Genomic DNA, 17,143 nt, shown 5'->3' on the forward strand with positions numbered 1-17,143 from the left:
AAGAGCAATATTGGAATCAGTCCAATATCCTTTTCATGGCTGAGAACTCAATGTGGAAGTGCCATTTGTGTGACTTTTCATTTCTAACTGTCAAACTTGCAATTACAGTTTTGTCACTTGGTTTAAAGCATGGTTAATTATTCTAACATGTCAGCATCTCCATTGTACCTGACATTGTCATATAAAAGTGATTATGATTAATTGAGGTATTGTTACCTAGCCTCAAAAAGCATGTGGGTGCACCCCAGTTGTCCCCATTCTAACCCTGCTGTATAATATCAGTCATGACTGTGAGAGTGAGCTGCTAGTGAGAATACTGTTGGAATGATGAAGACCTAAGTGTGAAGTAAAAGAGGGACAGGAATGAAGTGGGAAAACAACAGGCACTTAAGAAAACATAAAAAAAAAAGCCAAATGGAGGAAGAAAAAAAAAAGAGCGGCAGGAATAGTGAATGGTTGAAGCGATAAAGAGCTTTGTCATGTTGAGAGCTCTGACCTCATATTCTCCATTGTGTCTTCTGGCATGGGTGCCACCGTTTGCACCGCTGGCAGATTCTTACTAGTCGCACCGTTTACAAATGAAGAAGAAGAGGAGGAGGAAGACGAGGCAGAGTCTGTGGCACCTAGACAGGACAGAGAGAAGGTAGAGTGATAACAAATAAGACACACATTATTGTAACATGAATCAAGCGTGACCAAGATTATCATGCAGGATAACAATAAAAGAAATGTATGAATGTCTCGGTCAGTTGCGGCCAAATTCAATTTGGATAGTATTTCAGCGGACGTGCTGCTGCTGCTTGTCCTCTGGTAATGGCCCCTGTTTGTGAAAATAGCTTTGTGATCAATATACAGAATCCACTCCAGGGAACAAATCCCTTCCTTCTCCATTATGCATGTATGATATAATGAATCTGCTGAGTACGATGCTGCTTGGAAACAGCACTGATCTGCATCTCAGCTGATGTGTATTTGATTCTTATCTTGTTCTCAATTTATTTTAATTTAATATCATATTTGGGTCAAAGAATATCAAATATAGGCTTTTATCTTTTTCAGTTTTTTTTCTGCATAGAGTATCAAATGTTTGAGTTCACCGAATTAACTTTTTTCGTCAATGGCCAAGATATTTAACACTTTATTGATCTGGATCCCGCCCTTGAAATAATCTACAACTAACAATGAAAGCATGTGCCGGTAAAATTGGTTCAATTTGTGTCTATTCTGGTTTGTTGTGGCTATTAAAGAGTTTTCTTATGAGAGAAATAACTCTCTGCTTCATGAAACGGCCTTTGAATTGCTGGAGGCCTTTTCACACAAACAACTTCGTCATACTGCGGGTGTTTGTCTGCTGCCTCTTCTTAAATACACAGTAGATGCAAAAACGGGTAACAATATCCAAAGATATAGATTTAGACGTGGTGTCACGTTAGCATATGTGTTTGTACTGTAAGTGCACTACATCTCTCACCTGTAGTGTTGATCATGCTCTTGGGTGTTGCGGTTGCAGATGCAAAAATGTTGGGGGTGCTGCCGGCAGTAGCTGTTCCGCTAGTAGTGGGCGTGCCCACCGTGTTGACTGACAGGCTGCCAGGTGGCGGCTTTTTGACTGGAACCATTACACTCCTGTAAGAGGTGGGACACAAAGGCATCAGACAAACCTGCATACACAATATTCTTTATCAAATGCTCTTCAGTGATACCTTGGATCTGGGTGTTGGTTCCTGGTAATGTCACTTTAAGAGAGAGCAACTGAAAGGGACCCACGTCAGTTTACCTCTAATACTTATCATCATGGTAAACCCCTTAAAGATTTCCTCCCAAACCATTTTTAATATTTTAAAACACAGTTGACAACCTGAGGGAGCTAGACGGATATTTTGGGATAAATTTGTATTTATCACAAAAATTATAGCATGCTTTTTGAAAAGCATGAAATGCAACAACTCAGTTTCTATATGGTGTAAAGATTTCAACGAGGTTTCATCCCCCCAAGTTTTGTTGTGCTATGTATAAATACATACATACAAGCTTGGAACTAAAATCTAGGAAGTGTGGCCATACAGCAGCGATTGTTTAGAAGAACATTTTTGTTTAAAAACAGTATTAAAATGTAGTTTGTTAGTAACTACGTCTTTGCCATTCATTTCTATGAACCAGATGTATCACGCCTGTCTGCATGGGCTAGACAAATACATCCAGGGGACATCTTGGAAATGGATATGCAGCCATTCGTGATCTATTATGCACACTGTCTTCAATCAATAGCTTAGCTCTCAAGGACTGCCACAGAGCAGGATCAAGGAGACTAAGTGATGCACAGAAGATACAAACAGGTCATCACTCAGTGGAGAGTCTATATGTTGACACTTTGGACAAGCGAGGAAAATTTTCGTTTATGTTCTGTCATGTCATGTCTTATTACTTTATCATTTAGCAACAATATCTCTATCCCTATAAGACTTTACTCTGACAGATACTAAAATCAGTCCAGAAATGGGAAGTAATAATGAAATCAACAGCCTCTTAGTCATGATTTATTAATGTAATGTCACTGCTAGTAAAAACATTGTTTTTCTGTTTTCAAATTGAATACTCAAAATAAACGTGTCTATTCACAAACTTGTTGTGCTCAGTAAACGTCTGCACAAAAGTCTTTGTGCAGACTTCACATTTTATTTTTTGTTATCTGTGCATTTTTTGGAGTTTTACTAAAGAAATCAATGTGACTGCTGGCAAGTAAAGAACATTGTGTCAGTTTGTAAATGTTACCATCCAAAGTTATAGGTCATTTTGTAAATGCTAATCAATTGATTGATTTCTGTGTCCATTGTTTTTCCAAAACTGATGAACAGCAATTTGACAAATAGCAGTACAGTGAAACGCATCACCACAAGATCAGTATTGGCTGGAAAAATGGATTAATTGATGGATGTGTCAGGCTGCTAATGACTCTGATATCTGATTGTCTGCCTCTCGTCAGTCAAACAGTAACTGGGACTGACCTGTCGAAGGAATGGAACTGCATGGGCAGCATGGGATGTGTCTTCAGGGCAGGGTCGGGGTGATAGGGCGTCGGCCCGGACTCCTGTCCCAAATCCCCACCATCAACTGGAGCCGCCACCAAGCTCTTCAGGATCTCCTGCATTTCAGAGAGAACAACCCATCTGGTGACTACAGGACACATGTTGTGAGGAGTCCAACAGCACGACAAATCTCTGGCTGTTTTTTTACTTTCTTAACTGAATGTATATGCAGGGTTCATACAGCTTTTAAAGAGTAAAATCCAAGCACTTTAAAGGTACCTAAACCAAAAATGTATAGACTCTCGAAGTCTTTGTCATCGCATATAAGTTGTTACTATAAATGCAATTGTGAAAAAATTAAGTTTACAGAATTCCTTTATATCCACAGCAATCAATGTATATTTGATATTTTATGTAATATGACGACGGGATTGTTACATTTCAAATATGAAAAAAGTTTTGCTTTACATGAGAAAATCAAGCATTTTTCAATGAGTATATTCAAATTCAAGCATATTCCTAACCTTGAAAAGAGAACTGTTCAAATTAAGCATTAATCCAAACTTTCAAGACTTTATATGAACCCTGTATATGAGTAAGAACAGTGGGCATGTTTTCATGATTCTTTATACTGTACAACCTCACTGAAAGTTGCATTCCTGGAAAAACACTGATCTTATTCAGACCTGGCATTAAAATCTGTCTTCAGGTGATCAACCACAACCACACAGCCACAAATACAGATGTGACTTGATCAATAAAACCATATTTGAAATTGTTCAAGGACACATGGGACATCAATAGGACCTGATGTATTACCTCTGGATACAAACAGCCAGGTCTGAATGGGACACACACACCAACCTTGACATTGATGCCTTTGTTTGTTTGGCTGATGCTGGAGATGGACGAAGGCGGGGCTTGGCTGTTGGGGTTATGGGGAGAATCCAGAAGGCTCTCCTGTGACCTCCTAACATCCGACAGACTACACAACAGATCTGTGCCTCCTCCCCCACCTCCTCCCCCCATGTCTCTGTCTCTATCTGTCTCTCTCCCCACCAGGCCAAGGCCGAGCCCCAGGCCCATCTCTGAGCCGTTCAGGGATCCGGCCACATGGCCCTCCTCTCCGATGCCTGAGTCTGTGTGGGGGAGGCCAGCCCGTGGAGAGTCGTCCACGGGGGTGGGGGTCTGTTTGTCGCGGTCAGAGAAGGCTGTGGAAGGGTGCTCTGGAACAACACACACAAAAATCACAGAACATAGTGTTTCTTTTTGTAAACTGCCTTGCCAAGAAATTCCACAAGATATTGTCTGTTTTTATTCATTCTCGGCTATTTTCTCCTGCTTGTAAGCTTTATTTCTCTGTCAAGTAATACCCATCTTTCTTCTTTCTTCTATTTTACATCCTCTAATTGTCTCATATTCTTGACAAAGGTATTGTTGTCACGATACAAATGACCACCACCAACCCATCCAAGATTACGCTCTAATGTTGAAGATATTGCAAAAGGAAAAACAAGAATCACCTGTACTGGTTGGGGAGTTTATCTCGTGGCGGATGCTTCTCCCTGATAGGCTGGTGGACCTGCCAATCTCTCGCTGGGGTTCCAAAATGTCCCGGTACTTAGATACCATGAGAACTGAGATAAAGTAGACGACTGCCAGCGCCAGAAACTGAGCCTGCTTACTGTCATCCTACGGCACAATAACACATTTATTCAGTGAAAACAAAACAAAATAAACTTGTACCCACACGCACACAAACACGTGCTTACCACATCTCTGAAAACCACAGCTCGAAGACGATTGATGTCTACATCCTGCAGGAGTCTGTCCGGATCCTGCTAAATGTGGGAGACAGAATGTCAAATGTGGTGCGCTATGCATATATGCATGTTTCTGTGTCAGTTTTAAAGTGCTGTGTGCATTTGATTTGAGTGTGTGTGTGGTACCTTGCCGGTGGTGGAGGCACTGTGGAGGCTGTCCTGTGACTTGCTGCTGGTTAAGGAGGACTTGCAGCTTCGATCTCTCTGTCTCTGCCTGCACTCCAGACAGTTCCTCACTGCCACGCAGCATACTGATGGATGAAGAGAGATGAAACCTGTAAGTATTTCATACTGGAGCTGGCTTTTTTTTCACATAATAGCATTTTTTTTGAGAAGAAAAAAACTGAAGTGGGAATAATTCTTGCAAATTATTTATTGGCTACTATTTCTTGGCTCCTTTGAGGTACTTTTGATGCAGCCCTACTCAAAAAAGGCCTTGAAGCTGTGTGTGAGTGTAACGCCAAACAAAATACATCAGAAAAACAAGACCGAATACATCAAACTAGAACACACCCAGGCGGAGGCATTGCCTCATCAGCCCTCCTGAAGACATGTTCTTCTCTGCTTCGATCTCGCTGAAGTTGAGAGAGCTGGCGAACACCAGTACGTCCACCATGGCCATGAGACGAGACAGGAAGGTGACCGCTGTCTCTGAAGACATGCCCTGTGTGGCCTCAATGTTCTCCAACTCCGTCTGGGAGGATAAGTACACACACGCTTGCCAGTTATTCTTTGACATCATAGCATGTAAACACAATGAACTGGATGCTCTCTCCCTGCTATTAGAAAGGTGGCGAGATACTGTAGTATCACCTTTTTTTTTTTTTTTGCATAAAAGTATCCTTTAGAAAAGGTATTATCATCATGTCTTACATGAGCATGACCGCAACGGACATGGCTGGTTGTACCAACAAACAGGTAAAGCAACCTTGAGTATCATGCTGCTTAAGTGAAATACATTCTTATATGATGAAATCTGGCAACATGAGGTGTTCTACACAACACACAGGAAGTACAGTCTGATGACACACAGGTAATGGTAACAGTGGGATCGTGACAGTAGCAGTGTACAGACTAACCTAATAAGCTTGCCTAGAACGTATTTCATGGAAAGGTACACAAAGTCCCCGTTTGTTGACACAAACCAAAGTATCAAATGTTCAGTATATCTACATTGACAGTAAATGTGAAGGCAGCAAAGCAGGGTTAAAACTTGCAAACCAAGTGTGTGGTTTGCTGTGTCTCTGCTTCAGTAAGCAGGATGTGCAGGGCTGTGGAGAGTCGACAAAGTGCAAGCATCTGGAGGCTCGTCAGAGCAAGTCAGCACAGACATTTGGGGAATAACAGACACACAAGGTGAGGACAGAGGGACTTGGGTTGGTGCTCTTAGCTCTTCTGGTGATGGTGGGAGTCTTAGGTTCTTTACGCACCTCTCCCCCTGCGCCTCCTCCCCCAGGAACAGGGGTCACCTCCTCTCCCTTTGACCCCCTCTGGGGTACGGCTCCTCCTGCCTTCTTTAGTGTTGATACAAATGGGACAGGCTTAGCAGATGCAACCCCAAGGACTTCTGGAAAACTCTCATGCTTTTTCTCTCATAAAACATCTAATTTCACCTCTAAATAGACCTTCTCACTCTAATATTTCTGATTATCGACCCAGCCTTTTAAACTTTTCTTTCCCCCCTTATTTGTATAATATTCTAACCACTTTAGAATATTATACTAAATGTACGTCTCTATACAAAGTGTATCTAGTTCAGTATACCTAGTTCCTATAACTTTAAGAACTAGACACTGAGACAGAGAGGTCAATAGATACAAACAGTATAAGGGGGAGTATTGATTAGCAGCAAAGAAGCACAACAAATAGAAACACTATGGATGCCAGACAAGCAAGGTTTAGTGTCAGTCACAATGGTAAATAAACCAGAACAAAGTATTAGTAGAATAGAAAGAGAGGAAGAAACTGCAACTTACAGTGTTGGCACTACTCTTAGAACTCTGCACAAATGCAAAAACAGACAAAAACAGAGACAAGAAAATACACAGAATACATGTAACACAGAGAGGAAAAGAAAAAAGAAAGATGAATAAAGTAAATGGATTATCAAACTATCAAATTAAATAGATTGTTAATTAAAGGATTAGAACAAACCTCAAATAAAGATTAAAATACTGCACAAGAAGTGTTAGATAGGCAGTTAATGGAGATACAGATGAGAGGAATCCAGAAAATAATATTGAAAGTTTAATTAGTTTACTGATTTTTAAATTCAAGGCCAAACTAAACAGAACTTTTTGCAGGTCTAAAATTAAACCTTTTAGATTTATGCAGCAAAAATAGATTTTTTTGATCTATTATGATTTCACTTTACTTACTTTAACAAATTCTTTAACCTATTCAATCATGCAAGATAAACGCTGCCCTGAGCTTTGGGGGGAATCAGATTCAGCAGGTTCTTCAAAGTCTGTATGTGGGATTAACACCTGAGCTACAGGCCTATGAGGCAGCTGTTGACCTGCAGTTTTCCCTCCCACCACAGAGGAGCAGAGTAGAGCCACTTACAGAAGGGGAGGTGGCAGCAGACAGGAGAGGCAGGATGCCTCCACAGGCGATGATGATGTTGTCCACCATCTGAGAAATGAGGTGGATCGTGTTGTGGACAAAGATGATGTTTTCATTGCTGTTCACAAAATCCATAACCGACTTGGTGGAGTGGCTGAAAAAGAAGATAAGAGTTGAACGGAACGATACAAATATACAGTTTGGCAATTGAGACATCATAGGTAACACGTCACTTTCTGAATATCCTCAGTCTAATCTAATTTTCAATACATGTGTGATCAATACAGATGCCCTGAAAACCAGGCATGAGTGCGAGTAGTATTAGCTTATTAAGCTCACCTCCTCCACACATGCACGTCAGTCTCCAGGGCGAACAGCAGGTCAGTGAGCAACCTCTGGTGCATTGGAGACCACTTGAATTCTGGGATGCGGAACATGGTCGTGCGCGGGCCAGGGCTGAACTGCCGGCGCTGCTCCTCCGTCATGGGCATGCCCCTGAAGCCCAGATCAACGCGTAGGTCCCGCTCCAGCTGGGCTGCTGTACGACCATGGAGGGCCTGCAACATGGTGGAGGCCAAGACCTGGTCAGCCAGCTTTCAGTACATCTCTTACTAATATAAAACTTGGCATGCATACAGTTATGAAATTAAATTTCATAAGAGAAACTACAGATGACTCTCTGGGACTTCATGTTCTGTATTCCCTGATTTAGTAGATGATTAGTTCATGTGTGGGAAGCCACTCGGCTTTTCTGCTGCTTTTTATGGCAATGAATACACACACAGCCTTCTCATCAGGGCAGCGGTGGCCTTAAGGTTGGAGAAGAAGGCTTGTGACCGAGTTCTGTTAGATTTTAGTTGAAAGAGAACAGAATTATGCAATACATACGTTCGTTCTATTCTCTTTTCAACATCTTTTACTTGCTAGCTGACTATCAAAACCAGGTATCTTTATATTTTTTGATAAATAAACAAATTTACAATATGGGCTGTAGCTGCATGAGATCATTACAGTCTAGAGGTATGCACAATTGCAGCCCACAATCAGTCAAATTAGAATAACCTAGAAACTTACTTGCAGACTTGAGTGAACAAGATAAATCAGACAAGTGTACACACGTAAACACACCTGAGTGGTCGCAGTAGTTTGGATCTTCTTCGTGTCCTTGTCTTTCCCATCATCTGACCTCTCTGTATCAGAGGTGGTGCTGGCTGTGTCTCCCCCAGTCTTAAGCCCCGCAGCCTCTCCCTCTGCCCCAGATGTGCCCTCTCCCTCTGGGTAATCTGGTCTCGATGTTGCCTGGATCTGGGCTTGGCTCTCAGCCTGAGCAATAGAGCTGATATCAGCAAGAGGGCTCTGGATCTTGAAGGGCCCGTCCTCTAGAAGTTCCCCAGAAGTGTGGCTCTGGGTCTGCGTTAGATCAGAGCCGCAGCTCGTCATGTGGGCCAGCAAGCTAAGGTCATCACTGGCGCTGGTGGTGCAGTGAGCCGGGACTGGGCCGGATGGAGTGGGCTGGTCTGTACTCGGCAGTACAAGGGGGTCTGTGGCTGCCAGAGCTGGAAGCAGCTTCTCGTCAACCTGGGAGTGATGAATAGGGTAATAAAAAATAAAAGATGTGGATCCACAGATAAGACTTTAAGTAATCAGAGACAGTAATCTTCACATCCTACCTTGCTGAAGAGAAATCCGTTGTTGCTTGGGACGCTGTCCTTCTCGTCAGCCAATGTGATGAGTGGACCCATGTTCCCATCATCCTCCAGACTGACTCCCGTAAGCCCAAGGCTTGACCCCATCCCAACCCCTGAGCCTGGCGTGTCATCTTTCGGCGCCAGGTTTCCATTTAGATTTTGAACTACAGCGCAGTAAGCACTGTCCAGAAGAGAATCCACCTCAACCAGAGGTCCGTTCTCTATTCCTCCCCCGCCTCCACCACCCACGCCTCCACCGAGGCCTTCTGGAGACAAGTCCAGGTCATCCAACTTAACTTCTGTGGCCTCCACCTTCTCTGCTTTAATGTCTACCAGCAGGTCGTGGACCTCCACCCTCACCCCAGGACCAGCGCTCTGCTCGCCAGGTGTCAGGGCTTCTCCGTTGGGTCGCTTCACGACTCCTTCTGCGAGGAGGTTGCGAGAGTCTCCGCCAGCCCCCTCGCTGTACTCGGCCTCGCTCTCGGGTGTCTGTGTCTGGGAGTTGTCGTCAATCTCGAGGTTGCCATTTACGACGGGGGCAGCCGTAGCGGAAAGCCCAGAAATGGTGGACACACAGCCCTTCTTCCCCTTCTTCATGTTTTCCTCCTCCTGGCGCTGGTACTCTTCATACATCTTAGCCAAGTACTCTTTATGGGCTTCGTAAGTCACCTGTGACAGATGGTGGGGAAGTAATTGGTTATGTGATTAGAACACAAGCACTGACAATGGTTAACCCTCACATCAATAACTTCTTCACCAGGTAGTCCTTAAGGGGCCCATAGATCATCTGTACCAAAGGCTGCATGGACAAAACTGGGACACTAGCCTAACGGAGCTATTCGACCATCATCTATAATGCCCCCTCTCTTTCACACTGTACCAACAAATGGATGTCATCAGTACTATGTCTTCATTTTTGGTGAAATAGAATTTACATAAAGTTTAAGAAAATATTAACCAAAGATCTCTCCCAACTCCATGCAGATTTGACAAATCAGTATCAACATCAGTGAGTATTTTTAGGGAGAATTACTTCAGACAAAGAGGCAAAATGACATTAAAGAGAAGACTAATACCGCCTTAAAGGAAAAGTCTTTTACCAGTTTATTGTTATGTATATTATTGATTAATTAATATGCAATCATCAATGGAATTAAGTAGTGAATGACCTGGCTATTGCGTCAACCTTCCTTGTCTACTTCTACTTGTACCTTTACAATGCTTCTTTACTAATTAATTAACTTTTTTGCATTAAGCAGTTACAGTGATTGCAACAGTGTGAAAATTAGGGGGGGTTTTGGTTGAAATTAGTTTCATATTTGATGCCTGAAAAATGTCAAATGTAATTTGGCTGCATGTCATTCTAGTCTACTGAAGATCTTCTGGATGCAGAAATTAGTATTTCTTCTTCATATGTCTTCATTAATTGATTTCTTCATGTTTGATGCAAAATGTTGAGTGTAAGGAGATGGCTTTGCTCCTTAATGCTTAAAGTGCATTTCTTACTCTTACCTTGGAGTGTGCGATGGATAGGGTGTCAACCCAGACACGCCACCCTCCCCATTCGTATTTAATAGCGTGGTAGAGCAGGATCCTAAAGATGTTGTACACCATCTCGGTTATTTTCTGCTCCTCAGGGTTCTTGGGGTTTATGTATCCTAGGGAGAACATCCAGTCCTGCCACACAGAGCACTGCAGCAGGCAGCTGGTACAAAACAAAAACAATGTAAGAGGCTGCAGCATGAGCTTAATATCAAGATATAACAATCATCGCAAGAAGCAAAAGATATGTAGCTGAATAAATGCAATATAGTATGTGCTCTTACCGCCGGTTTTCACGGCTGTTGCTGAAAAGTTTTATCATGTCAGAAAGAAAGAGTCTTCTGACTTCCATCAGCTCAGCACTGGGAGAGGAGTTCTTAAGCAGGGTGGCCACTACCTTTAGAATCACTGTGTGGGAGGTAAAAATCAAGGAATGGGGAGAGGAATTGGGAAGAAGAACAAGATGAGAGAGTAAGACTAGCAAATATGTAAAAAGTATTTTTGAATGAGAGAGAAAAATGTGAGGGACAGGAGAGTGAGAGGCAGATCAATAAGTAGGAGAAGGCAGCACTGTCGGCTGCTTAATTGAGGCTTTGTTGTTTGCTTGCTGGCATTAAAAACAGTACCGCATCATTGGCAGACCAAACACAGGGAGATGGCAGGCGCCAATGTTTTTGTACTCACTGGGATTCTGGATCTTGACCGTGGAGTCTGGCTCAGGGTGGGGTTTGTGAACCACCTGAGTACAGACCTGCTCTGTCAGAATCTGCACACACACAGAGGATTAACTTAACAATTAAATGCCACGATTATTGTATGTTGCTATAGTGATGTGAACGTGCCAATCACCTACCTCATACAGAGTGTTGTAGGTAGTGACAGAGACGGTGTTTGTGTGCATCATCAGCCTCTCTCCCAGCAGAGTGAACAGACTGTGTGTGTGCATGATCTCTACTTTCCTTCTGCAGGGAAACACAGACAGACAGACAGACAGACAGACAGACAGACACACACACACACACACACACACACACACACACACACACACCATTCATAACAGGATTCATGACAATTGAATCTGACATTGATTGTCACTGGCCTGATGACGGTCTGATATTGGCAGGTGGCACCATATGGCCCTGTCAGTTATGATGGGACCAAAGTGGACGAGAAATGAATACCAACAAGAGAAATTAACGAGAGACATTAACGGAACGGCAGCACCGCAGGCAGCACTGGGGCAACGTTCGAATGGCTGCAAATTATTAACTTTGAAGATTAACCTTGCCATTGGGCGAAAATGATGTCTCCAAGGGGCTTTTAACTTGAGAAGATTTAGAATTCAGGTTGACTAACTTTGAGAATTTTTTTAATTTTAATTAGACGAATAAGAGCTTCTATATATTCCTGACTGTAATCAGGTCGTTAGAGACAGAAAACAAAGTAATGTTCGCACATTATCATGTTTAAACTAATCTAATTAGTTACAACTTCTGCTCATCTTAAACAGAATAATTACATTTTGCAGAAGGTGTTAATTGTTTTTGACATACAATACCAGCTCTCTGTGTCTTTTTGAATAAATTAAATGAAAAAAGCAAAGGAAAAATATAAAACTGAGAGTATGATGGCATAATTTATACAGAAATAAATGCATTATGCCTATGTAGCTTGGTCTGTCACAATAAAAAAGCTGCATGACTGTGATTTAAACAAAACACACACTTATCCTTAAATGAAATATCAAAATAGCTATCAGATCTCCATCATTTAGTGGACTGTTGTCAAGAAACATAGCGGTAAAAATATCATCCACAACAACTGTTTTGTGGTCTAACTAATGGCCTGCTGATGCACCAGCAATGCAATTTCACTTTGCTTTCAATCAGATGTGAGAACGAGGTGCTAAATTGTTACATACTGTATAGATAAAGAAACAATAACATCAACAGCAATACTGCAGAAAACATCTGAAACAGCTGTTTATTAGATATGACACTGTCTCTCAAACTATAGTGTAGTCCTTGTATAATCCAAATTGGTTTTATTTTATTCTTTGAGATTAACAATACCGTAAAACAGTCAATGGCTCTAAAATTATAGCGAAAACATTTTTTTTAAGCCAAACAATTATCAGATTGTCAATAAATCACATGAAAATAGGTTATGTGCAATTGATTTAAGTATTATTTAACAATATCATGATATAATATAAAATATATTGAAATGTCTTTCAAAAGTATAAATGCTGTTTTATGCATCATTAAATTGCAATCTGGATGAATATATAAGTATTGAAGCGATGTGTAAACTTAAAGAGGCAGCCCTACAGGATGCTTGGTTGGAGCAGATGTTAAGTAGGTGGAGCACTGAAGTGGCAGGGCTCAGGTGCAGCTTGGCAGCCTGCCCCCATGTCGTGCAGCAAGAGGTGTGAATGTCACATGGGATGAATAAATCCCCCAGCATTCATTGCTGCTCATCAAGGTTCCACCTTCTTGCCAGTGCACACTGTCAAAATGATTATTCCGCCTGGACGTGATGATGGGGACATTATCTTCACATACACACACAAACAAACAGCCCATCTACGGCTCACTGGAGGCAGCGCTGCTGTAGGTTTTCAGTTTTTACTGCAGTGTGTTTTCTCACACTTTCTGTGAAGCCTCTCAGTCTGACTAAACTGATGCAGTATTTTTGTTTCAGCTGTGACAGAAAAAACTGATTTAAATGCTCCCTTATTGCAGTGATGATTCACCATTTATCCGAGCACCAAACACCACACAATGGAATACACCAGACAAAAAGCACAAAGACTAAGCGGTACTGACTTGTGACCAAGGTGCTTTAGGAAGTAGCCCAGGACTTTGAGGGCTTGGACCCGGATACTTTCGCTCTTAGAGGCCAGTAGCTTGCAGATCACCCTGTAACATGTCAAACACACAGCCATCCTGATTACATTTCAATGAAGACATTATAGTACCTTAGATGTAGGTTAAAAGTAAAAAGTTATTCTGTGTTTGTAGTAAACACCTGATGCCTGATACTCAGTAAACATCCTTAAAGTTAGCACACGTGCGCTGACTGAGGCATTTTCTTTAAAGGAGTGACTCAGAGGACATGAAAGTGATTACAATGGGGAAAAAACACACAGTTTGCTGACTTCCTCTCTGGAAACAGAAGATTTACCATAGCAACCAGAGCACATCCATGTGAAGTTGTGCTTTAGGGGACTTAGCAGCTCAGTTAGACTCCATCTTTGAAAACTCTTGCTGCTTGGCTGAAGCTACCTTTTGCATAAGTCACATCAGTATTGTAACTGAACATGTAAACAATGACTTAACCATGCAGGAAAGCATTTACGTTATGGTTTCTGCACAAAACATTGTTAATCAGACAACTCATATTATAAAGACAAATGTTAAAAATGTTATTTTATACAATATAAACCATAGAATAAAACTGCATTTTGTACATTTTAAATCTCTCCCTGATTTTAAAACCTTCAATGCATATAGTAAACAGTAAATGTCTAACCAAAAATGTAAACAAAGTGTGATCAGATAGACAATGATCAGAATCCTTTATAATAAAGAAAGATCTATTTCATGTTAGTAAGCATCAGATGTTGCATCACATCTTTATTTGTGTGTGTGGCAGCATTCACCTTATTCCATTTCTCTGGTCAAATGCAGGAATCATGGACGCTGGATGTTCAGACATAAGAGCCACCAACAGCTGGAGCACATCGTGGATATTCTCATCCTGCCGCGATAAGAAAGCAAAGTTGAACAAGTGAAAAAAAGGAGGAAGAGGGTTAAGAGGACAAAGAGAGAGTTGTAGGGGTGGATAAGGAGGGAGGGATTGCGGAGGAGCAGGTGGTATTTCAGAACAAGAATAGATATAATCGTTACAGAAGAGTACATTCTGTTCAGTCCATTGTTGTGCCATTTTTCATGCTGTCACGGCGCCAAAGCTGACTCACACTCTCACTCGTTTAAGTGGACCATGACTCCGGCTCACAAATTATAATGCACATTTTGCTGCCAGCTCCACTCAACTGCTCTCACTGTCTCTCTGTCTCCCTCTCTCACAGTGTCTCTTTGGCACAGAAGCATTTACCTCGTGCATGGTCAGTAGGTAGTTGAGAATGCTCTGCAGCTCGTCCTCCTTCACGCCCCGGTCCTGTAAAAAAACCAAACTGGTCTTCAGTTGTTTTTTACATTTTCTTAACCTCAGATGACTTCATTAATTCTGTTCCTGGTTGAGGCGGCACCACCTTCACACACACACACACACACACACACACACACACACACACACACACACACACACACACACACACACACACACACACACACGTGTGTGTGTAAAGGCAGGAACAACTCTATACAAGCAAACAGAAACACAAAAGATACAGTGTTTCATTCAGGCTGCTGATCTATAATGCGATCCCCCCCCCACACACACACATTTTAGAATAAGCCCAGAAGCTCCTTGAACTCTGCGATAAAGATAATTGTAATCCATTTCTCTCACTGTACCTTTAGTATGAGTTGTTTGAGGAAGAGAAGCATGAAGGCTCTGAGCGAGATGATCTCCTTTTGGGATGGCCGTGGTCCGTCTAAACAAATACACCCAAACAAAAGAATAATTTCCTGTTAAAAATCCATTTTTAAGCAGGATAGTGATCGGCTAAATAAGTCTGTGTTTCAGTCTGAGTGAGCCCTACTGTGTGCTGATATTATGTTTTATTAGCCTTCCTGGAGAGCAGAGAAAAATATGTTAACACAAACACACACACACACACACACACACACACACACACACACACACACACACACACGATTGAACTGTAAATCACTGTCATTAACTCAAGAAGCAATTTCGCAATCTGAATATTTTATAGTTGTACTAATCTAACTGATTACAGTAAAGACATGACAACTTACAAAAATGTGATTGACGGCCCAAATGGTCCAAACCAAACAAGCACTGTTATCCACTGTATGTACTTTGAAGCTCTGGCACTCCACCAGCTGCACAAAAAGAATCAAGCTAAAAACAAAAAGAGCTTTGGATGGCTAACACAAGCAATTCATCATGTTGTTATGATGTCACTGTCTCTTTTTGAAAGGTCTGACGTATTTTGCCGTTCTTGAAGCGTTTCATAACTGCTAGAACTCCATGACCTTTAAACATGTGTTTTAATAGCCACAAAGAGCTACCAGGTTTTCAATGGCTTTCATTCTGAAATTTGGCTGCAATTAGCAAAAAAAAAACATGATGGCACATTAGCACTTTTAGGAGATGAAAACTGACCACTCAGATGTTGGCATTGCATTTTCATTGTTGTAACTGTTATTCATTCATTTTTGAGGTGTTTAATGTGTGCGCCAGACAGGGCTGTGATGAATCGGCTCAAAACGCCTGCCAAATAACTAACTAATGGAATGTGGTGCCAAATAGAAAAAGATGCATACATTCAGATCAAAGCAGGAATGATACAACATTTTTCCTTTAATGATCCCAGTGGACACTGCAGTCAGATAACGTCGACTTTCTCTTCCCTACTCTCCTACTTCTCCATCTTCCTCAACTGCTCTTCTACAGATGTCAACAACAAACAAACAAGTCAGTAAGCAATAAACCTCACAAGCTACCTGTTCTTATCAGCATTCTACATTACCAACAGAGGTTTGTTAACTGTATAAGGCAACAATAAACACTGATGATGCCCAGTTTATGTGCATTTGCCATCGCACACTTTGCTGTGTCAGGATGTTTGGAATTGACCTTTTTTGATGCAAGCAACAAAAGGGAGAGTACTGCAACAGCAAGCAGAGTTTATTGTAAACTCAATAAAATGCACCTCGTCCTCTCAGAACGTCCAAACCAATATCTGACCCGTAGCTGCTTAGCTAGCGGAAGTTAAGAGAGGAGAAACATAATAGACTGAAGGGTGTGAAAGGAGCGACATGCAGCATCTCCCTACGTCATTTTTGTCAAGCTCGACTGGCCTTGAATCACATGTGTGTACGGGTTTCAGTCCATGTTCACCTGCTCCTCTCAAAGCCAGAACATGACACTAGAAACACCCCCCTGTGATTCATCATCATTATCTGTCAAGCTGGAACATGTTGGCGGAGAGGTGACACTCACCATCCATCATGGTTACGCAGCAGCTCTGTGTCAAACGTGGATGCATCAGGTGAACGTGTGCCAGTTCAACCTCCTTTAAAATGGTCTTTTAAGAGGATTTGAGCAAAGCTTATATTCATCTAAGCCACTTCCCAGGGGCAGCTTTAATTATCGTCTTTCACTCTTTGAAATAAATTTTCTTCCTCTTGTGCTCCTTTTATCCTAATCTGACTCAACAGTTTATCCAGTCATTGTGGGGAAAAAACTGTTTGGTTCTGCCGTATAATGACAACTTGTGAGGAATCAAAGAGGACTTTAATAGTAATGAACCTATGCATGTTCTGGGTCTTTTTGTGTCTCT

At 41.8% G+C, this 17,143-nt stretch overlaps 1 protein-coding gene across 19 annotated transcripts in view; it reads right to left on the bottom strand.

Annotated features, from left to right (window-relative positions):
- nbeaa (neurobeachin a) overlaps positions 1 to 17,143 on the bottom strand; it is an 85,973-nt gene that overhangs the window by 18,452 nt on the left and 50,378 nt on the right. For 11 of the 19 annotated variants that reach the window (XM_068716009.1, XM_068716008.1, XM_068716007.1 and 8 more), the window contains exons 14-35: positions 15,186 to 15,265; positions 14,764 to 14,826; positions 14,309 to 14,406; positions 13,473 to 13,565; positions 11,498 to 11,606; positions 11,329 to 11,410; positions 10,929 to 11,052; positions 10,615 to 10,807; positions 9,085 to 9,771; positions 8,543 to 8,992; positions 7,754 to 7,971; positions 7,415 to 7,568; positions 6,826 to 6,849; positions 6,280 to 6,363; positions 5,363 to 5,543; positions 4,976 to 5,100; positions 4,799 to 4,867; positions 4,550 to 4,718; positions 3,891 to 4,252; positions 3,006 to 3,142; positions 1,472 to 1,626; positions 497 to 623 (exon numbers count right to left, since the gene is read on the bottom strand). In XM_068716009.1, the coding sequence (XP_068572110.1) occupies positions 497 to 623; positions 1,472 to 1,626; positions 3,006 to 3,142; positions 3,891 to 4,252; positions 4,550 to 4,718; positions 4,799 to 4,867; positions 4,976 to 5,100; positions 5,363 to 5,543; positions 6,280 to 6,363; positions 6,826 to 6,849; positions 7,415 to 7,568; positions 7,754 to 7,971; positions 8,543 to 8,992; positions 9,085 to 9,771; positions 10,615 to 10,807; positions 10,929 to 11,052; positions 11,329 to 11,410; positions 11,498 to 11,606; positions 13,473 to 13,565; positions 14,309 to 14,406; positions 14,764 to 14,826; positions 15,186 to 15,265 (3,784 nt within the window). The remainder of the gene's footprint in view (positions 1 to 496; positions 624 to 1,471; positions 1,627 to 3,005; positions 3,143 to 3,890; positions 4,253 to 4,549; positions 4,719 to 4,798; positions 4,868 to 4,975; positions 5,101 to 5,362; positions 5,544 to 6,279; positions 6,364 to 6,825; positions 6,850 to 7,414; positions 7,569 to 7,753; positions 7,972 to 8,542; positions 8,993 to 9,084; positions 9,772 to 10,614; positions 10,808 to 10,928; positions 11,053 to 11,328; positions 11,411 to 11,497; positions 11,607 to 13,472; positions 13,566 to 14,308; positions 14,407 to 14,763; positions 14,827 to 15,185; positions 15,266 to 17,143) is intronic. The other 8 variants (XM_068716013.1, XM_068716015.1, XM_068716016.1 and 5 more) reach the window with 3 other exon arrangements.

This window comes from Cebidichthys violaceus, unplaced genomic scaffold, assembly GCF_023349555.1.
Source record: "Cebidichthys violaceus isolate CVI_PGR_0920_01 unplaced genomic scaffold, fCebVio1.0.p SCAF_20, whole genome shotgun sequence".
Lineage (NCBI taxonomy): Eukaryota > Metazoa > Chordata > Actinopteri > Perciformes > Stichaeidae > Cebidichthys > Cebidichthys violaceus.